Source organism: Parambassis ranga, chromosome 5 (assembly GCF_900634625.1).
Source record: "Parambassis ranga chromosome 5, fParRan2.1, whole genome shotgun sequence".
Classification (NCBI taxonomy): domain Eukaryota; kingdom Metazoa; phylum Chordata; class Actinopteri; family Ambassidae; genus Parambassis; species Parambassis ranga.
The window spans coordinates 18,353,901-18,377,262 of NC_041026.1; the positions used below are offsets into that span (position 1 = coordinate 18,353,901).

The 23,362-nt window shown below is 40.5% G+C and overlaps 1 protein-coding gene across 2 annotated transcripts in view; it reads left to right on the top strand.

The window, feature by feature from the left end:
* Positions 1 to 23,362, top strand: part of ca16b (carbonic anhydrase XVI b) — a 90,691-nt gene that overhangs the window by 52,166 nt on the left and 15,163 nt on the right. For both annotated transcript variants that reach the window (XM_028405667.1, XM_028405668.1), the window contains exons 4-12: positions 2,398 to 2,546; positions 9,495 to 9,590; positions 12,076 to 12,142; positions 14,184 to 14,341; positions 15,539 to 15,731; positions 19,104 to 19,288; positions 21,818 to 21,926; positions 22,022 to 22,071; positions 22,171 to 22,915. In XM_028405667.1, coding sequence (XP_028261468.1) covers positions 2,398 to 2,546; positions 9,495 to 9,590; positions 12,076 to 12,142; positions 14,184 to 14,341; positions 15,539 to 15,731; positions 19,104 to 19,288; positions 21,818 to 21,926; positions 22,022 to 22,071; positions 22,171 to 22,915 — 1,752 coding nt within the window. The remainder of the gene's footprint in view (positions 1 to 2,397; positions 2,547 to 9,494; positions 9,591 to 12,075; positions 12,143 to 14,183; positions 14,342 to 15,538; positions 15,732 to 19,103; positions 19,289 to 21,817; positions 21,927 to 22,021; positions 22,072 to 22,170; positions 22,916 to 23,362) is intronic.

Sequence of the window (23,362 nt, forward strand, 5' to 3'; positions counted from 1 at the left end):
ACATTAATACTGCTGGCAGATTCTTTCTTGCTTCACGACAGGGGCTCAGCTCATCCCTCATCACACGAGGTTCTCCTCTCTTCAGATCTTCTTGTGTCTTCTTTCATTTCCCTCCTGATCTCCCACTCACTTTCTTCCTGATGTCTGTCAACCGGTGATCTGTTTGAGCTTCTACATCCATTCTCTCTGCACATCTTGCTCATCGTGTTATCTGTTTACTGACAGTCTGCGTTTGCTTGTTCACACGCTTATCCTCCTAGTTTACTTTGTGATATGATTAAAAGTGGGCCATCCTCATTCAGAGGCTGACTAAATCCTCCTGTAACTGTGGGATCATCCGACAGAGCACCAGGTCTAATCTGGCTAATGATGTCACATGTAAATGTAGTTAAAGGGTTATGGATACATTAGCATGTAACCTTAACCAGGACAGCACATAGAGAGACGATAATCTGTGCTGCCATGGTGGTTCAGATGGAAAATAAACATAGCTCGAACTCACCCTCACATGATACCGCTCAGTGCATTAACAAGCAGACAGGCTGAACTTTAAAGGTGAATCCAAATTGCTGTTGGCACATGAAAACCTCCTAACTTGCAGTAAAGTCTTCAGGAGGAGAATTACATGGTTGTGGAGTTTGGCTGTGGCCCAGAAGCAGAGTGGGTCATCCACTAATCGCAGGCCCCAAGATACTGCAAGATACTAAACCCCAAGTAACTCCTGATGTGCAAGCATCTTATGACTTGTGTGTGTGTCTTCATTATGCAAATAGTGAAAATCACATATTATTAACAGACTGTTTTATTCATATTATTATTTTTTTCTCCACTGAAATGGAGTCCAGTATTCAAAATACGGGACTTTTTTGGCAAATTATAATCTGAATGTGAATATGACAGTCAACATCTTGTATGTTTGAGTAAGGTTGTCAAGGTTAATTGATTTTCTTCGGAGTTACATTTTTTTTTTTCTTACAGTGGAAAGGCTTTTTTTGTTATACTGCTTTACTCTCCGTCTTGGGTTTCAGATAGGCAGTTCAGTGAATACCGGAGAAAAAAAAAATCATTCAGTAACCAAAGGGAACCGACTGTAACATCATCCTCTGTGGAGGACCCAATAGAAGCAGCAACCTCATAGAGAAATTAAAGTGCCACTCTACCAACCAAGGAGTATCATTTTAGAATTCTTAACCTTTGAAGCCATAAATATTAAATAATGTGTCATTTTTTGGTCATTTGTAACTATAGCTGGGGAGGCAACCCATTTTTTGGTAATATATGATTGGAAATATGGACACCATTTTTCCATTAAAATGAAAAGGAAATTGAAATCTTTCAGTCAGTACATCATTATGTTACTACTACGCTCATTGTGATGATGTACAGAAGTAATGAGTAAACATGTAAATGAGGGAATATGTCTCTCATCTCTCTCAACCTTTTTCTTGGCTATAATGGGTGTGAGCAGCATACGGTCTTGTAGATTTCTTTTTTAAAGAAGTATTTATTGTTTTTTTTCTTATTACTGCAGATACTATTGCAATACCTTAATGATAAATGATACAAAAATGCATACTTTTTTATAATTTGTCATACAAAAATCCTGTGTGTGCTCAAACTGTTACTGATCTTACAGTAGAAAAATGTGGCCTTGTAAAATGCTAGCGTTGGACGGACGATCACCGGGTGAAAGAATGCTGTTACTGCTTGCTTTGCTAAAAAGACATAACTTCAAGAGATGGCAGCTTCTCAAAGTCAACCAGTGGAATATTATGACGACCGAGGAAGGATGGTGTTTGCTCTCAGAACGGCACATTACTGGCTTTGTCGATCTAGAAAAAGCTTCCCCACATATCCGTGAAGACACACAATCATGCTGCGTTGTGTTAATCTAACTTTAATGAATAACTTTTTAAAAAGAAAACTCGGCGTTTGCATTGATGTATTTAGCGTTAAAACAAATCACAGCTTCTCCTCCGTTCCTGCCTGCTTTGAATCAAGAGTGTGAATCGCACACACAGAAAATGGCTGATAAATTGATTAATCAGTGTCTGAAGAAGGCAACATTTGGATTATTTTTCATGATAACAATCATCTCAGGAACATTGAATAAGTATGAACAATTTGGAACTTAAATGTGTGATTGTGAGATGAGATTATTAGGTTGTCATTACAAAAAATGTGAAAGAGAAAGGCTTTAGATAAATGAGAATCTACTTGTGATCTTCAGTTAATAGGCATAAGAAAGAAAAAAACAAAAACCTGATGAGCAGCCACACTGCCGACCTCAACTTCTGTAGAGTCTGTTGTTTGATTAATAATTCGCTTTCGCATTAGGGTGCTTAATTTTCCTTCTTTGTTTGATTCCTCTTTTTTTCACGTCCTCTTTGTCTCCAGTTGCTGTACTCCTGAAGGATGACTACTTTGTGAGAGGTGCTGGACTGCCGGGGCGCTTTAAGGCTGAGAAGATGGAGTTTCACTGGGGCCAGAGTAATGGATCAGCAGGCTCAGAACACAGCATAAATGGCAGAAGGTTCCCTGTAGAGGTAAAATGTCATGTTGCTACTACACAGTCTGACAAATAGGCAGTACGGAGCAGTGAAGGTCAGCACTGAATGTTGAAGTGTCGTTAGTCTAGTGTTTAGATAGACGCACATGGATAATCTCCCTGACCTGTTTAATTACTGGAATTGATGCAAAATGAAAATGAAGACACAGTCTTGCATGCACATTAGTTTTGGCTGACATGAATCCAGTAGTTCTTGTAAAATTCTGCAAGTATTTAAGTCTTTATAAGCTCCACAGTGTCACACAGTTGGTGAAAATTTGAGGTAACATATTAGCCCCTGTCACACAGAGATTGCACTACACTGCAGCCGCGAGGACCCACTCTTTTTGCTTCTTAACTATGAACAAACAGAGCTGGCGTAATGCCATCCCTGTGTGAGGTTTCAGAATGCATTTTGGTGTTCTTTAATCAGAGGTGTGACATAGAGTCTCTGACTAATGCCGCACGTCCCACTGTGCCGGTTCTCCTGTTTAAACAGCTGTCAGTTTGATGCTGTGTTTATTTCCTCTGCCGGTTAAAAGGGGACAAAAACAATACCCCGACATTACTTTTCTGCACCTTTCACAAACACCAGAGAGACCAAAGTGCTGCTTCGAACAGGTGGTGTGAAGTTTTCAGAATGCTCTATGATGCTTAGCATTGCTAAATAGTTACCTGAATCCACCCCACGTGAATATGTTTTTTTAACATATCAATACACATTCAAATAAGAAAAAAAAACATATAACATAACATAACATATATTATGCTGCGTTGTTTAAAGTCTGGATGTCAGCCCCATCTGCAACTAAATTCACAACACATGGAGTTAGATAGGAGGAGGTTAATGAAAAGAACACAGGCTTAATTAAAAAAACACAAAACAAAGCCTTATATTAATACATAGTGTGAACTATTTTATTTTAATCTGTGTGAGCTGAACTTTGGGTTTGCTGTTGTGAACCACATAACGGTGAGAGCCATGCTGACTGCCAGATTCCTGTCAGTGTATTTTAAAAGGGAACTCCACAGATTTTACCCATTAAAGTAATTTTACTAGAAAACAACTCTGTGCAGAGATGAGAGAGAAAATAGCCCCGATGACGTTATCTGAGGTTGTCTCACTTTTTTTTTTTCAACATTTTTTTGTTGTCTTAGAAAGTAGAAAAATGTGTGAATTTATTTGGCATCAGAAAGGACTTCATGTTGCTTTGTGGAACGGGTTTCGGAGCGAGAACAGACTACGACTAAGTAGTGCAGGCACAATAATCATCACCAGCTTTTGTAACACAGATATAAAGGGTGTAAAGTCTGAAACCCTCTTGGTGGTATTTATTCTGGGCCATGGATTAAAGCATAAATCTCCTTTTTATGTCACCAAAGAATGAGCTATTAGTGGCTTTCAATTTTTTATCATTTACAGTATCATTCCTATTCATCATCTAAATTGAATTTGCAGATGTGTCATTTTTTTTTTATATATTTCTCAGGCTTATAGAAAACAGTTTTTACTCCTCTAATGTCAGATTGTTAGTAATTAGTGAAATTCTACATGAAAACAGGAAACAGCTGTTAGTGTGCCACTCTGTCTTTTCTCTAAACATGCAGCAAGAGTCCTCCAGTGTTTGTTTCTTGGCCGTCTTCTTTAGAGCCCTCTCTGCAGGCACGGCTTTTGACGCTGAATGGCTGCATAATTAGATTTATTTTTGCCATATCATTTTGTGTTCAGTGTAGTGTTAAAGGGCATGGGATTATATACAGCCATTATAAAGCTGTTGTGCGTACGGCTCTGTTGATGATGTGCTTTTAAATAAGATGATGGAATTCACTTTAATGGCCATTTGGGCAGCTGTGAGGAAATTACAGTCACATGATTTATAGATGTGAAATGTACCTTTGCACTTCAGCATGGCTATGTATAAAGACCTCAGACTCTCAACACATGCACATTCCACAGTTTGTACATAAAGAATATAACTGTGGAATATATGTGGAAACACTGTGAGGTAGCACTGCACATTAGAATGACACATCAATAAAAAGATGGCAAAACAATACACAGCCATGAGGTTATATTCAGAACTAAAATAAACACACATTTGTTTGGTGCCTAATACTAAACACTTAAATTAGGAGTCCATTAAAGTTATACCTTGTCTGGTGGCTCCAGCTGTCAGCAGCGTCTGACTCCTCCCAACTCTCAGCTGTTTCAAAAATGGACAATGGTGATGTCTAGGCCGATACCTAGCTACCCATGTGTGACGGCAGCCACATGGTCACTCAAAGTAGGCACGTCTTTAAATATGCAGGTCAGGCCTTGAATGAGAGTAGTATTTAAAGCTTCGCCCCCATGTACTTCTTTCAATTGCCTCCAAAGCAGCTATGTTCTCTAATTCCTAATTACATAATCATATGCATAATAAAATGTGTGGCCACTTTGAGTGACAGGTGGGTGCCGTCTCACATTGTAATTGGCCATCTGATGAGCCCTATAATGCCTCTATAAGCCAGTGAGAAATGCAACTGAGGAACTAAACTATTTTTATTGCACAAACATTTTGTTTTATTAGAAAAGAAAACCTTCAGTGGAAATGAGAAAAACAGAGTTTCAATTTCCCTTACATGCATATTTTAACACAATAATCAACAATTAAAAAATATTGAAAAATAAAACCTTCAAACTTATCCAAAACAAATTTTAATATAATATTTTTGCCATGGTCCCATTTTTCATTGTGCTAGCTTGCTGCTTGATTCAGCTTGCGAGTAGGCAGACAGACTGAAATAAATATCTGAAAGTAATGGATAAATGATTCAAACAGCCAGCATCTGCCAGTCCAGTGGTGTGGATAGAGGCCTTAAATAAACATGCCAAAAAAGGAATTAAAAAAGGCCTCAAGCCTCAAAAAAAGGGCAGCAAAAGCTCGAGAATTTTAATTAGTGTAGATGCTTCTTGCACCTTAAACTGAAAGATAGAACATCTGTTCTATTCTTTATAACAAAAATGTCAGTTAGTGAGTGGGCAAGCATGTTGAGAACATGCAGGCCAGATGGAACTGACTTTAAAAAAGAGGCCAAGGAAAAGACATTCATGGAAACTTTTACTGGATTCATTGTCATGTAAAACGCACAGTTACCGTGGCCATTTCCTACAGGAAGTACAAAAAAGAAGTGTTCCATTCACATATCAGCAGAGACATTTCCTGTTAGCTTTATGTGCATGTGGTGCAGCAAAAAAAGTGGGACTAGAGGTCTACTTTCCAAAAATTATTCTCTGAAATATGATATATTATTTCACACGTTGAACCAGGAGGTAAAAGAGTGAAACTGAATGATGAATGGTTGGAGGGGGGGGGGGGGGGGGGGGGGCTGTGTCAGATCCAGCTTTTAGCTATTTGACTGCTCCATCCTGTAAGATATGCCATTTTCATTTTTCATATTTATGACTTGGGAGTTTTTGATGCATTTGAAATTAAATTTGACAGGATAGGAGCAGCGTGTTATATATGTGTAAATGTTTGTGCTGGACGTGCATAGTGTATAGTTTTTTTCTTCTTCTTTTAATATATGTGACACTGAGGTTGGCTGTTCTTTTGTTGTGTACATGTTTTGTTCTTAAAGAACTGAGCAGCATGACCTTGGAGGTTGAGCTCCAGGGCTTATTTGTCTCTGCTAAACAGAGACTGTTTTCCAATCTGCTGTCTAATTATCTCTCCACTCTAAATGAGTCACATTCAGCCCTGAGTCGCATGTAACACCCCACATAAAGCTTTTACTCATACAGTGAGGGAGGAAAAAAACAGTTTTTATCCCACCTGCCCAGAAGCTTGAAAATATAGTTCACATATGTGTTCAAAGGCTGGGAAGACACATTTAAATTCAATGAGTTGTGTTACAGGACATATCTTGACTTTTTGTCGTATGGTTGTGTAAAAAATAAATAAATAAATAAATAAAAAATAAACAACAACAAAACAAAAACAATAGGCTGCTCAGCCTGTGGCTTCTGAGCTTGACATTAATCTAGATGTGGGCTTTTTCATGGGAGTGAAGTGAGGAAATCGATAGATGGACCACCTGTTCGCTCAAACAGTGCAATGAAAAATGAAAGTGTGGATTTTTTTCCCCCCCGAGGGTACCATAGGGAGATCTTTTCTAATAATATATTAGGGTGTCACAAAGGTTAGATTAATTATACATGGGTTACAAATCACACCTTGGAAGGGTATGAGTTTGCACACAGTACTAGGCATGTATGAGTAAGTGTTAGTGAGCAGGGTGAGTGTGTAGTAGGAAAAGCTCCAGTAGCACTGAAAGCCTTTGTGCATGTGAAATCTGAGTAAGGAAATACAGTAAAGGTCTCACATGAGTAAGGACTGATCCCCATTAGTCTTGACTCATACCAACCCTGAGAGCTTAATGGTACTGCACCTTAAGACACCTCATTAAAGCAGACCAAACACAAACACCAGGCGGATTGAGAAACACAATCACCAACACATGTAAACCATGAATACAGGAAAAACAAATACAGATTAAGCTGCAAGTACAGACAGCACAACTACATGTAAGAAAACATTTAAGGACATAAAACAATTTAGAAATTTGACGAAACTAAAGGAGCTCAACACACAGTGGGTTTAAAAATGTGAAAGTAAGATAGAAAACAAAGCAGCCATTGTTCTCTAACCTTTTCATTAATTGACTGTGAGTGCGCTGCACCATCGTCCACTCAGCTGTGTGATGCTACATGTGCTGCAGACACTGCTGAGAGTACAGCAAACAAAAACACCCACAAACTAGGAGTGCTTTCACAAGAAACCGGGATATGATTGTGTTCCTTCAGCATCCAGGTTGTGTACACAAAAGATCAGAAGCTCAGGCACTGTTGTGATCACAGATACATGGATGTGACTGACCAGGTTTTCTTGCAAACATCATGTCCCAAATCTGGTTAAAATCAGTTGTATCATTTGTGGGCAGACTCATAGTATGCTATCACGGTTATCACATCCATATGTACTGTAGGCAGGCTTTCTTTACCTGCCAGCAATCATCCAATAAATGCCTGTTATCACCCATTTGTTACCATCCACTGGTTATTATCATGTCTAAGCCAGTAGTTTCCCACATTGCTGTCCTTTAACAGTACATGTATGATACCTCTGCTTATTTACACCTGCATCATGATCCATGTCACTCATCTGTGATGTGAAACTCCACGTTTTATATATTTCCTCAGTAACACCTACCTCACAAATGGTGTGACACTTAATTCGTCTTGAAAATGAGTGCTCTAGCACTTTGTAGGTGCTCAAGTGCAATGATAAGGTAGATGATTATGTGTGATTGGAGTGCAAGAGTGGAGAGAGATTTGCCTGTTAACAACAAAATGCTGTGGTAGCACAGTAGTTATAAAGAAAAAGAGAAATACGTTTGTGTAGCTCTGATAAAATCTTTGATCTTTCCTCACATAAAGTGATTTCTTGTAGTTTGCCTTGTCGCACATCAATATTCTGCTGTCATGGGAAATCATGCCAAACATGACTTTGTTTTTCACCTGTTTTGTGCTTAAATGGAACTTGGGAATGCAGAGCAGATTTCAGCACTTGTGTCTGCGTTTACTTTGTGTCTGAAAAGGAGAAAAAAAATAAAATAACTGTCTGGTATCACCTGAATTCAGACAAAACAAAGGCTCTGGAGACGTGGACAGCAAATCTCTCTGCTTTACAGACAGCTTAAAGATTGGTCAAACCAGCCATCTGTCCTTCTTTAAATCCACAGCTTTCAGAAACATCTGTGGGTGTCAAATTATTCTAACAAACATACAGTAAACAAAATGTGTGATCAAATGAAACAATGATTTTATTTTTTTTGTTATACAATAGTTGAAAAATCAAATTTTTAAAAGTGCTGTTAACAAGAGCTGGTCCTATAAGCCAATCTCGGTGAGTAAATGAAGCCTAAGGGGGCCAGCTTAATTGGGTAATGTAGTTAATAACATCTGAAGGGTGATGAATGGCCAGCGCTCTTTCTTGCTGAGTTCTCAGACAACAAATTAGTTTCATTAAAGACTGCAGTTAAAGGAACTCTGAAGGAAGCCGATTAACTTAAATTATGTGGATGGAGTCATTCTGTACCTGGTTTAAGGCCTGCAGTTCACATTAATGGATTTATCGTTATTTATACGCTTATTTACTTTGACTCTTTGCATCTGTTGTCAGCACAGCCAATGGTGGCTGCTGGTTTCTGGTAATTTTCCTTTGAAAAGGAAAAAAGGCAACCATACGCCTTAATTAAATCAAGGACCCTTTTCTTATTGCCAATTAACTCGGTTCAGTGACATGAAAGGATTTTTCAATTTAAAGAGGCTTTGACAGTGAGATGATGAACAGCTCCAATTGCTACTTTTAGAATCATTTTCTGATTTTGATCACTACCACAGTATGTCTGCTTTGAAATGAAAGAAATGACAATCTTTTTCATTGAAAACTGACCCTGTGACAGGTATATGATGTATTCTGTGTACGATGGTTCCACATTATACACACTCGTCTGAAGCTTACTTGTGAAATCAGACGAAGTGTTGTGGGTGATTTAAGGTAATTGGGAGCAATGATTAGAAGCATGCCATTCTGTTAGATCTCAGCACAAGGGAAGGAAAAAAAAGCATGTTCCTTCTTCTTTTCTCCTCGTGACTGTGAGGACAGTCGCCCCAAGGAATGGGATGCTGTATTTCTCCAGCATCCTCCAGGAGTGGCAGCACACAAAAAGGAATGACACAGATTATGGGAGATTTATAGGAGTGATAAATACACCCTCTTTTATGCCCCTCAAAACAGCTTTTCATCAGCTCCTCAGCACTGTGTCCAAATGATTGATGACAGGACTGTTCATTCTCCTTGTCCACTTTTTCAAGCTTTGTATGCTCTGTTTCTCATCCCAGATGCAGATCTACCTTTACAATTCTGATGACTTTGACAGTCTCCATGCTGCCATCAAAGAAAGGCGCATCATTGCAGCCATGTCAGTCTTCTTTGAGGTAAAGTATCCAAGAATACAACACTCATTCTAAGTATTGGAGGAATTGGCATAATATTTGACACGTTAATTTCCCCTCGAGACAAAGTGTAAAAACTTGAGTGACCCTCTGACTTTTTCCCGGCGTGTGATATCAGTGGTTACATTTTTTCCACTTTGTTCAGTACTTGGATTTTTGAACAAATGCCAGCCTCAGATGTATTTTTAGGTTGTGCACATTGCCAAATGTAAGCGTGCCTACAAGCTAAAAGTTCCTATGAAATCCAACTTGATGTGAATATTTTAAGATATAATTATTTATTTAAATATTTAAAGAGTTTGTCAATGTCTTGGAAATTAGAATTTACATGACTCCTCCTGAAGCTCAGAGGAAAAATGCAAGTCCCACCCAAAGAAAAACAATTAATAGTTTATATTGTATTGTGTCAGCGTGCTGCTGTGCCTGCCTGTTTGTATAAAAAAAAAGCCATTCAGTCTCAGTTTTAGGCAAATATATTCATCCTTCACTCTTGAGCTAAGAGACAAAATGCAATTAAGTCCCACCCAAAGGAAAACAATTAATTGTTTTTGTATTGCGTGAAAGTGTTTCTTTGTCATTATAATTTAAACTAAAGCATTTTCACGCAATGCACATGTGATTAAAAAATATCCCTTCTCACAGGCATATAAAATGACAGCATGTACTTAAATAGTGCTCTCTATAAGCTGTTAGAAGCAAACCAAGGAGATGAGTAAATGTGAACAAACACAAAGCCAACAGGAACAAATGGTGGTGCAGTTATAACTCGAGGGGAGGTTTGGAATTAAATTAGCCCATTTTTTAAAAAAGGAAAAATGTAATTTTTGAGGTCAGTAAATGATAAATATTTATTAGAAATGATCTTTGGCACCTATATTGTGATAGGAAATTGTCTCCTACCCGGTTGCTGATTGTTTTTCTTGTACTGTGACACATGGCAGATTGCTTACCGCGATACTACAAATTGTCCCCTGAAGATCCAAACGCATCAGCTCCTAATGGGCAAGAATGGTCCTAATTTCTTTTAAAGTGTACCAATGCCTCAGAGATTTATGAAGTGAGAACCGCAGCTCTGAACGCTCCAGGGTCGCTGTATGTGTTATGCTAATTTCTATTATCAATATCTTAGCGATTAATGGCAAGTGATCAGTGCCTGCTAACGTTCACCTTAACAGTATATAGGCAAGGGTCAGTTCGCAAGTAGAAGGAGGCTGGAATGGGGACACAGGTGTTTATAATGTAGGTCTACTCTCAGACAGTGATGAACCATGTGTGTACGAGGACCTAAATGCCTCCGCTGGGTCCTGACAGCCCTATTGCTTACCGCAATTAGCACCACCATACACAAGCCGCTGAATAGCAGTTTACAGTGTGAGGGTTTTTAAAGCTGGCACACACACATTGGCTCAGATTTACCATTTCTAATCAATGAGGAGAGTTCCTCCTGTGCTCCCCAAAGGCCTATTAATGGCCTCTAAGGTGTGCATATTATCCACATTCAGCATTCAGTTCTACACGATTATTCTCCTCTGACTGACCTGAATTAATGTTGAGCAAGGGAAGATTGGTCCCCGCATCCCAACACTGTTTTGTCCAGTCTTGTCTCTTAAAGTAGGACGTTGGGAATGCGATAAAGGTCCAGGCTAAATAATATAACCACACTTGTAGTCACTACCAACAATTAAACATGGCTGAAACCAATATGGGAGGGATACAGCCGTTACATGAAAAGGGTCAATGGATTTAAAATTCTGCAAAAACAATTTATTATTTTTAAAAATGGATCATTTAATGTGGCTCCATGCACATAATTTTACGACCTTTGCATTTACCCACATTGTTTTACCAGGAGTTATCTATACTGTTGGTCATGGGCCACACAGGGATATTTGCCATAGCAAAGACCTACTAAGTGGACTGTATGGAGGACAAAAAATTACATTTGGAACAAGGGAGTTTTAATCTCACTGCATCATACACATACACACACACTTTATTTTTGTCTAGCTCCTATTATAAATGTTATAATTTTAAGAGATCCTCTTACAGTGACAATTATATTAGTCAAAGAAGATATGTACATATGAAGTCTTTGCCCTTTACACACACACACACGTTTTCAAGTGTCTTCAAAAACAAACCATTAAAAGCAGAATAAACAGTCTCAAAGTGAGCACTGAAGGGACATTTAAGTATATCTTAAATATTAAATATTGCTACTCAAGTTAATTTGTTAGACTTTGCTTTTAAATGATTTAGAGAGACGAGTGAAATTTGAATACATGGACAAAATCTGAGACGTAAAAACCACTGATGGATTATGTTGTTTTGTTCAGAAGTTGCTTTTATTGTATGCACCCCTTCTGTATGCTGTTCGTGTCAAATGTCTTTGGAGTATTTTATTTAGATTAATATACTAGTCCCATAATCCCTTTTGTAATCCTTTGTCTCTGGATATTTCCCGCAGCTGGGCCAAAAAGACAACCCTGCTGTGGAACCCATCATCCAGGGATTGAAAGGAGTAGTGCATCATGGTAAGTAATGAGAAAAAGAAGCCCTTATAAACTGTGTTCCATGTAGAACATTGTATGAATGTATATGTGTCATCTTCAAAAAAACAATTGACCCTCACAAATCCCTGTGATACTGCTGTAGATGATTTTTGCCAGAGGTAAATGTATCTTGACAGCGCCGACATGGTGCTCCTCCCATGCCTTCAGAAAACAGATATTGCTCTTCTTGCATTCAGCTGCTTAAATATTGTCATTTTTTTGAAACCCAAATTAGTCTAAACACAAAATATGAGCAGAGTTTAACTTCAAAAGGAGGCAAAATTTGCAAGTTACCGCCTCTCTGCTAATGTAGCTCCGCAGTAGGAGACCTCCAAGGAGCTTCACTCACAGAGACAGAGCTATTAATTACATCTCAGCCTCAATTAGACAACCCTCTGTTTTATTCTGACTCTTGCCGTAAACGTATATGCTCTTGTGGACCGATCTGCCTTGTATGTGCCATGGCAGAGTTTTTCATGCCATATTGTCTTGAATTACGGCTGCCTGGCATCCCTGCATGCGTACCTTATGCGGTTTATAAGCACATGTTTACCATGACTGTGAAATCCAAACACGTATGGCTTGTTTTACAACTGATGGTTTTTATGTGAGCATAATCGTACAGTGACAAGGACATGTAAATGCATGAGGATTATATAGGAGCATAGAGTAATTGCTCTGCACTGCTGGTTTCATAACACCAGCTTCAGCTGCTGGGCTTCAGTGAATCTATTCTAATTATACTTTAAACTCCCAGGACTTCCTGGAGATGGAGGTTTGATGTTGTGCATTGCATGCTAGCGAGGTTGTGACCTTTTAGCATTGAGCGATGTTTGTTGTTTTACTTGCTGAAGACAAACACGTGAGGGGAAAAAGCTTGCCACCAAAGGACACCACCAGAGCTCATGTGATTTGGCCTAACAGTCAAGAAATGGGTCACTTTGCAGTGGAATTTCAATGTCTGTTATCAACTACAATGTGTGTGTTTTTCCCCAATTTATTCAAGCCCCTCTTTTCTTTTGTATGTAATCTTGATAACTTGTTGGGTACAGTAGTCCTACAAATCTCCATAGTCTCCAGAAGTGGCTGAACTCTGTGCTGCACAGCTGCACAGAGTTCAGCCAGAGAGAACCATGGTGTGGGTGTGGTGGTTTTTTTTTTTTCGACTGTGTTCCTGCTAGCTACTGAATGCTCCTCACCTCCCCCCTGTTAGGATGGTTGGTTTTCCACTAGCTCGTTATCCCACAGTCATCCATCCATCAGCATCTCGGCGGCCCATGAGCGATAGGGCACGTACACTGTCTGAAGACAGAGAGAAGAAAGGCTGTGCATACTGAATTTGACTCAGAGTACAGATGAGGCACGGGGGCGAAGCTTCCTGTGCCTGTCTGAATGCAAACCACACCCCAAACCTCTGTTTCTTTTTAGATAAGGTCATGAGCTGTGAGAGATTGGATTTGACATAAATTCAGCTTTATTTAGGTTTTTCTCATCAAAATGCAGGAGGGGAAAAAAAAACCTCTTGCATAACACACAGCGTATTCGCAGATAAATCTTCTTCCTGCTTGTTGGTTTGATTGTGTTTTGCATTTCTACACAGCCTCGCCTGGTTCTGATCAGAGGATAGAACAGATCCCATAATCATTTGGATCTGTCTTAATCCCCAAGGCCCATGCCACAGTTGTTACATGGTGCAGAGAGCACGCTACCACCCAGCCACAGATCAGCTGTCAGAGCTGACCATTTTATCATGCCCCCCCTCCCTTTGCTCTTCTCTCAGCCCATCTGAGTACAGAGATCTGGCCAGAGTGATAACAAGCGGTGAGACTTTTAACTACTGCTATTCCACAGCTGGAGGTTTCAGGGAAGCAGTAAAAATGCCACGGTGGAGTGAAATAAAACAACCTTGTAAATGTTGTTGTAAATGTAACTTCAGATATGCAGAGGTTTTTAGCAAGCATTAAAAATGAAGATGTACACAACCTTGTTGTATTGACAAGTTTTGATCTCATGCTTTATCCAGAAAAGGAGACCAACCTGCGGTCATTCATTTTGAGGGATCTGCTGCCGTCCTCAGTGGACAGCTATTACCGATACACCGGCTCTCTGACCACACCGCCCTGCAGCAAGGTAGTGGAGTGGATCATCTTCTCCAGGCCTGTGTATCTGTCCCACTCACAGGTATGTACATCCACACACACACATACATACATATATATATATATATATATATATATATATATATATATACACACACACACACACATCTATATTCTCCATGCACAGTCAGATCCCATTTGAGTTCAGTCAGTGGATCACTCGCTGCCCCACAGTGTCAATGCACAGCCAATTTTTCCCCTCATCTGCCGCTCCACTTTCTTCCCCTTTCCCTTGTTCCTCTCCAGCTCCTCTGCATATGAAACCATAACTGCCTGTGTAGTGGATGATTAAGCAGGAAGGGGGAGCCAATTACTGGTATTTGAATGATAGTAAGTGTAAGATAGCCCTTATATCATGCTGTTGGTCTGAGACGGCAGCTACAGGCTCTAAAATAGAACTCTGCTGTGCATTGAAGCTGGTTATCATACTATTAAAGTTGTCAATGTAAATGCTCATTAATTTGAGTTATTGCAGTATTACTGTAACATATGTTTAATAGAATATGTAGCCTTTTACTGCTGTGTGTTCTGTAACGTCTTACCTCTGACTGATTTTTTCTGTTTGTGATTTTGAGAGATAATATACGCCAAATCATGCTCCATGCTTTTTGCTGATCCCATACACAGTCCTCTGCTGCATCTTTTATACATACAATTCTCGGGTTACCCGGCTGCATATCCTCCAGAGCATCCTGTGCTGAAGGAAAATTTGCAGGGCTCAGTGGAATTTCTATCATCTTGCGACAGGACAAATCTTTTGTTCAGAAATGACTTGTGCTGCAGGAATATTGACCACCTCTACAGCGTTTGTGACGCTCACAGATCTTTTATGAACTTGTAATTCATTTGCCAAGCATGCATTGGACACATTGATTCCACAGTATCTGTAATGTGTAGTCATTACGGTGCACGGCAGGAGATCATTCATGGCAATCAATGGCCACAAATTTGGCCCATTGAGAAGTTACAGCCCAGCAGGTAGCCAGGATGATGATTGAAGTATGTGCTTGCTGGAGCCTGTGGTGTGAATGTTTCTTGCAAATACCGTTCTCCAGTTGTGAACAGTCAGCTGCTGGCAAGTGAATACAAATGCAGTCCTGCATGATATATTATATTTAACACACAGTCGCACCCACACACACACACACACACACACACTCATAGTAACAATGGCACTTGAATTTGCTTCAATAGCTTTTCTCTGTTTCTTTTCATCTAGCTGGAGGCCTTTTACTCCATCTTTACAACGGAGCAACAGGACCATGTCAAGTCTGTAGAGTACTTGAGGAACAACTTCAGGCCATTGCAAACCCTGGACAATAGAGAAGTTTTTAAGTCGGCTGTAAAAGACGCATGGCAGAAAGATTTGACTGAGATCCTGGGAAGCCCCATCAGCACTGAGGCGTCAAGAGGTGAGCCGTGCAATGTTTTCCTATTCACTGTGGAACTGCTGTAATGGGATTGGTTTAACCCAGGAAGCAGTGCTGGATACAGAAAGTTTCACAAGGGGTGACAAAGAGGTTTTGGCAGGGAGGGGCTGATATTCTGACCTTTTAAAGGCTCATCAGAAAAAAAACAGTATTTGTTGTACATCCATGTGTTACATTACACAGGAGGCATTCAGTTTTTTTTTTTTTTTTGCTTTTGGGCACAGATTTGTGTTTCTATCAGCTTTTGGACACAGTGTCAATCTATATAATCATAATCCCAGGATCTGAACATTTGGAGGGGCAGGCCTTACAGAATGCCACCCCCCTGTGGACCCCCCCCCGCCAGAGAGCTCCTATGATTACAATTATTACTTAGTAGATGTTATGCTCTTCAATAACTGAGAGCTCTCGCTGTTTGCTTCAAACAGAAGACATGATCATTAATATTACAGTTAAGTGTGCATTAGTTTTACATAATGTACTCTGTGTTGGCCAAGGTTGTGTCAGATTTCAGCAAAGGTTACACTCCATTCAAAAGCTAACAAAAAATCCAAACAATGTGCTTGATTTCAAATTATAGCGAACAAAAGCCTCTCCTTTTTGGCTGGCGACTGTTGATTTGGCCTGCCAGAATTACAGTGGCAGATTTTATTAGCCGTATCTAACTAGCTAATTAAGCTAACATTAGCGTCTCGGGAGTTTTGGGAGCACATTTAGGAAGCTCGTAAGATCAGGAAACCATTCATTGGTACTCAGCTCACATCAACAGGCCACTAAAAATAACAGGACCACATAACAGGCACACGTCATTCTTCCAGTGTTACAACTCTTTATCAAAGAACATATTAATATCAAGCGTGGACCTCATGCAGCACTTGATCACAGTATTTCTGTTTGTCTTTCTCTTTAATGTTTGCATCTTGCTGTGCTCGCCTTAACAGAACAGTACAGGAACTATTGAGACTAATGAGAAAGGCTGCTGCTCCTTAAAGTGGTGTTGTTGGTGTCTGGCAGAGAGAATTGATTGGGAAGGCTTGTGAAGAAGTTGGAGCACTCTAACAGGGCCGATCAGCAATCATCATTAATATGTGGCACAGCTAAAATAGACCCGTACAAATTAAGTTGTGAAATTGCTTTTGTGGCATTATGTCAGTAAGCAGAATAAATGTGGAACAGTGTCTCTCCATTTTTTTTTTCACTGCTTTCAGCTCCCTTGTGCTCATTTTCTCTTTGTGCCTGTCTAGCGTTTCTATTTCTCTTTGTTCAGATACGAGGATCTATAGGTGATGAAGTCACAAGAAATAAATGGTATCAGTCATATGTTCAGAGGTGACATCTGTCAAGGTTGTGAGATGAGGGTTGTGTGCCTGCATGCAGTAAACGGCTGCTTGGCTTGTAAATGTTAGGACAGCCAGGACCACAGCTTAACTAAAAGTTCCATCACCAAGAAGCAGAGTTAACCTTTCAGATGCAAAAATACAGATAGCAGATTAGTTTGTGTGGCTCATTTTTGTGTCCTCACATTGAGCTCCCTCAATCTATGGAAAGTGGTCGTGGTTGAATCAGCTGTCGAGGGCTGTTTTGGCATTGACAAATGTGTATGAAGCTGATGTCCATTTTCTCACACTGTACAGGCATGAAACTAGAGCTTTTTCAATATTATTCCACCAACTTTCAATCATGTTAGAGTGCTAAAAAAACACTTCAATTAGAGCCTTTTACTTACAAGCAGGCCAGATATAGCTTACTGTCATCAAGCCCAAGGTGATAGCTTGAAGTTATTTGTGTTGTATTGCTTTAGGGACTAAACTGAAAGGATTGGTTGCTATGTAGCTGCAGCAGGAGTCACACATTACCATAATAATGGTAATAAGTATTGTTGTTACTGCTTTGGTAACTGTCCGTCAATTTTAGTGTATGCTCAGTGTTGTTTTCTGTATGTTTGCAGTGATATTCTTGTTTTCCCCCTTCATTACAATCACAGCACAAAGCTGCTTTAACTTCAGTTGAAGTCAAAGAAGTCAGTACATCCCCTTGATTCATGCTCTGTTCTGAGAAGTGTTGAGGCTGAGGTGGATCTTCTATCAGGCTTATTTTTGGAGGTTATAGTGTGTATATTCAGAGATAAAAGGTAGAGTCACTAGCATGTTAAGAATGTTGCAACTAAATCATCATGCTGTATCTCTGTTTGTTTTCAGTCTGAGATGAACAAACCTCATCTGCAGTTTCAGAGGATTACATTCAGAATACCAAAATGTTATTATGTTTTCATAAAATGAATAATGTGGGTAGATGAGAACATAAGAATCTCAAGAAGGAGTGTTATATTGCAAGATGCAAAACAGGAGTTGCTAGCTGCCAGTTCCATGAGTTGATTATAAAAAGGATGATGACAGTAATGATGCAGGCTCTAAAACCACACTGCCGTCTTCAGCTTCTTTTGATTGTTGTGGAGCTGCTGAAGTTGACAACGAACATCCAAGGGGTTATAATGCATTTCGCACCTGTCACACCTAATCAACACCCCCAGAGGTTTTTTCCTCCTGTGTTCCTTTGACTGATTCCCTTCCACCCTGTCTCCCCTTTCTCTCTTTTCACATATCATCCTGCATAATTTGCTTCAAAGCGTCACTGTGCAAATGGAGAAAACTGTGGTGACAATTTCAATTTGGCAGAAACTCTGAGTGCACATAATCATTTGACACTAGTTCTTGATTGCTGTTGCCCTGATGTTCTGAGAAGCATGTCCAGATTGTCCCCTCTCCCATATTGATGGGTCCCTGTGTAGGTGTCCATGCTGCAGCCTGCACTGCCACCTAGAGGCTGACGTACAGATCTTTTATTCTTTTCATGCACAATGTTTGATGCCACTCACAGGAAATTGCAAATTAGGTATGAACAGGATGTTGCCACATTATCTTTACCTCATGAATAGCACCATATCTGGCTGTTTGATATTCAGCCGAGAATCTCTTGTGATGTTGTTGCACAGAGAAGAAAGATGCAAGTGTCCAGATTGACAATCTATAGTGTAACCTGAGGTAGTGTCTGACCTCAGCCAAGCCTTCAGGAGAGGTTTTGTTATTGAGTTACTTTATTTTCTTACACCTCTAGAGATTTCTTAAGTGGAAAAGGCTTTGAGTACAGTCAGCAGGAGTCAGTAAGAATAGCCCTGCAATCTTTCCACACAGACACGAAGACTTGTCCTCACAATCCCAGCCCTCTATCTTCACCCTGCTGTATTCAGGCAGTGATAAAGTGACACTTCTGTTTTTTCTTCTTTGTCATTTATGTTTTCATTACATGCTGCCTCACCCTAAAAGGCTCTTTATTTTTTGCCCTTTGGTCCTTCAGTGTGCAGCAGTGCCCCAGTGAGCATGAAGATCCAGCCCCTGAATAAGACGGCGCTGATGGTGAGCTGGGAACGGCCTCTGACGGTCTACCACCCACCCATCACCAGTTACATGGTGTCGTACAGCTGGGTAAAACGTGATGTTGCAGATGAAAAGACCTTCACCAAGACTGGGGACCAGAGCATGGTAAGGATCATCATCTTCTCACATGAGGCCTCTTTACATCTTTTGCAAAATGCATTCATGTGTTTGTTGTTTAAACAGCTCTGATTGACTTGCAGACGCTCAGATGTATCTGTCAGGATCAGAGGGCAGCTGGATCAGTGACAGTGTGTATAGGAGGTGACAGGTTGTGATGAACTCTGCATGTGGCTGTTGGTTGATATGAGGACCCAGACTCTCCCTTGTCACTCAAATGTCTAAGAATAGAAGCAGAGGCCTGTCACAGACTGACGAGTCGAGCTGATATATGTGTAATGTGCTGACAAATGCACCTGCGGCCTTTCTCATAAATGTAACATTTTATGTTCATTGAAATTCAGGTCAGCCTCCGTGTTTCTGCATACTTGGGTCAAAGGCTAATGCACACAAATCAATATCAACAAAATGATATATCCACTTTTATTTCACTTTTGGGGAAGCCAATGATAATTGAGTTCTGGTTTGAGGCAGCAGAGGCAGCTTTTTGAACACTAACGTCTTTGAGTAACAAATGCAGTGTATGTGTAGTCTTTCAGATCTCCTGCTAATCATATAATTCAGCTCAGCTGCCCTTAAACACAAAGTTACCACTCCAGCTCATATCTCTGAAGGAGAATATCCAATGTGTCTACAGAAATACAGTATATCCTCTCACTGCAGGAGGTTGCACCTACAGGGCTGTTCTGTTTCCACACTATACATTCCTCCCCGGGTCACATATCTTTCCATTTGTGAGAATCCGAAGCCCAGCTGTGCATCTCTTTAAAGCCACTGACCCCCAGCTGTCTTGATAGTCTGCATGACTGCCTCTTTAGATATAAACAGTGCAGGGGCAAAACACTCACCCACCAGCTCAGAGCCCCGGGATCAGCTCCCTGGCGGCTCTACCACCTCCAGCCTAGTCATGCATTTCAGTAAACACAGTTGTCATTGTCATTGGAAGCTGGAGAGAGATCTGGCATCGTTGCTGCACTATTGACAAATCTGAAGGAAAGATGTCCCCTCCACTGCACAAAGTGTTCACTTCATGTTAATTTTTAGCTTTCATTGTAGTACAGAAAATATTTGGCTCCACTTCTTTACTTTCTGACTGAAAAAATGCAGATAGATCTGCCAGTCATTGTCGACCTGACATGTTTCTGCTGCCTTGTTTTTTAGTAGATCTCGATAAAGTAAATTTTAAAGCAAAAAATTTAGTGAATTTCTCTCAAAGTCAAGGAATCCTTGAAAGGATCATTCCTTCCTATCATCCCAACAAATCCTGCTTATGATGACCTTTGAATTGTCAGAGCTCACACGATCAATAGTGCACATTTAAAGACGCTGCTAAACAACAGAGGCAGACACATCTACCAAGGAACTATCTTAGATTTCGAGGTGCAGCACCTTGTTGAGGGCCAGGGATCAAACTTCCAGCCCAACTAGTTAAGCAAGTTCTGGTGCACCTCTGGCTCACACCTGATATACACAACAATGAATATGATTTACATATTCACAGATTTAAGGAGAGAGGAATTTGGAATTGTTTGGTGATGCGAAAAAGAAACATTTCAGGTACAAATTATAATTCCATGCAGCTTATCTTTAACTCGATGTCCTAAAACGTGCCTGTAGGGGATCTTTAACTTCTGAAGCTCAGAAATGATGGACAAGCAAGTTGAAATGAATATTGGATCAGGCCTCCTGCAGTCTAGGACTGCTTCACAAATTAAATTAATGCCATCCTCAGCTAAGATTTAAAATTAATATTTATTTCCTACCATTTTAGATTATTTAACTCCTCAGAAGTCCATGTCTCTTGCTTGCAGCTTGTTAAGAAACCTGCTGCAATGGTTCCGTCTGATGTTAAAACACAAAACCATCTCCCTTCCCTAGTGTCTTTCAGCAACATTTACTCACAGTTTAGCTCTCTGTCAACCATACTGCGTGCGCCCCAAGGTCCTCTAGCACAGCTGACATATGAGATACAGGGACGTTAAACATCGTCGTCTCTAATAGAGCTGCTGTAGTGTTTGGCTTGTAAGGTTTTAAACTGCTTTTATAGGGGTAGATCTGTTGGTTCTTGCATAGTATTTTGATGTTCCATTAACACCCTCAAGGCTATATATTTTTCATTATATGTCAGATGGCTCCCTGACAGTTATTACTGTGTCCATGTAGAGCTCTGCCTGTGTAGTTACCCTCCATTAATACAGCATTCTGTCCACTTCTCGCTCTCTCCCGTCAGTCCCTATTTTGACCACTTCATTTCCATTTCAATTTTCCGTTTCTATCTCTGGACACCTTTTATTGGAATACTCGCTCTTCAACACCAGAGGCAATCACATGTCCATTCTGAGGACAGCCTTAATGAAGTCCTCTGCAAACTGCCAACACACAGTTAAACAGGAAATGAAGTTTGAAACTTATGGGATAGCATCTATACTTTGAATCCATTTGCAATTACATTTACATTTACAATTCTGGTCACATTTTACATGATCTTTGCACATGTGTGTGTCTTTTCTCTTGCAGAAAGCAATCATCACTAATGTTTCCCCGGACATCCTGTACCTGTTCAGAGTGCAGGCAGTGTGTCAGCATGACCTGCGCAGTGATTTCAGCCAAACACTGTTGTTCAGAGGTACATGGTCAAATCCACCCAGCCATTCAGTTGTTATGGACTTTGCACATGTGTATTCATAAATGATTTCTCTTTCTCCTACATTTGTTTTGCAGCTAATACAACAAGAATTTTTGAAGGGTCTCGCATTGTGAAGACTGGGATGGTTAGTTGACCAGAAGATGGCAGTGCAAATTTGCATTTTGTGACCTTTGTGTGTAACTGTCGGGTAACTACATCTTCTCTGATTTTCCTTTTCCTTTAGCCCACAATTTCCCCAGCGTCCTCAGCAGACATGGCTCCTATCAGTTCCGGTTCTTCCACGTGGACATCGTCTGGCATCCACTTCTCCATAGTTTCCATGGCAACAGGGATGGGCCCTTCCTCTAGCGGCAGCCAGGCTACAGTTGCATCCGTGGTGACAAGCACCTTGCTGGCAGGCTTGGGTGTTGGTGGAGGGGTCCTCTCTTCTTTGCCCAGTTCTGTGTGGCCCACGCAGCCGCCTCAAGCCACTCAGAACCCCACACATACACCCGCCCCGCCTGCAAAGCCCAGCACTGAGCAGACAGCACCTCAGGGCTCTGATACAGACAACCCGTCTGAGGAGAACCAGGCTCCACGTGAGGGCGAAGAGGAGGACGAGGAGGGTGAGAGAGAAGGCGAGCCGGAGGAAGAAGAGGATAATAAGAAGAGAAAAAACAAGACTCCACCTCATAATGAAGGAAAGCAGGCAAACAGCACTGTGGCCAAAGAGCCTTTAATCCCCACCCCCGCATCCACAGCCAAAGTGAAAGGAGAAGGGAAACCTACAGTTAGAGGAGCCACTGTACCAGCAAGCACTGGTGATGAACATTTAGTCAAAGTGGAGAAGAAACCCACAGACGTAAATGCAGTTTCCACTCAGGAGCCTCGTAATGTCAGTGCAGAGATGCAGATCCCACAGAGCTCCACGCTGTCTCCAAAGATCAGCAGTGATGGAAAGAGTCACTTGCCTTTCTTTGTCCACACCGGTGAGCATTCTTCCATGCAGATAAGACACATTTCTGTCATAGCAGGCAAGAGCACAGTTTAGCAGAACAAACAACTTGATTTAAGGCTATAACTACACTGGTTACTATGAGAGTCAAAGACAAAGCTCCAGGCTTGTGTGTCACTACAACACAGAGGCCTGAAGGAAGAGTGTAGGCTGTCTGCCAGAGGCTGTTTTGCCCCGAGGAATTCCTTTAAGCATATTTCAAAAGCGTTTGCTTCAAGGGAAAGCGTTTATGAAGATTTAGAAAGCAGCACAAACATTGATTGAAAACTGTAATCAGCCTTTCAGTATTCATAGTGTAGTCAGGAATTTTGTAATGTCAGGATTTGCACATGAACAGAAACTTTAATTTGCACTGTTCATCTGAGCCTGCTAACACAAGCAGGTCGGGGATGGATTTCTTTCTTTGTTCAATTCCGCATAA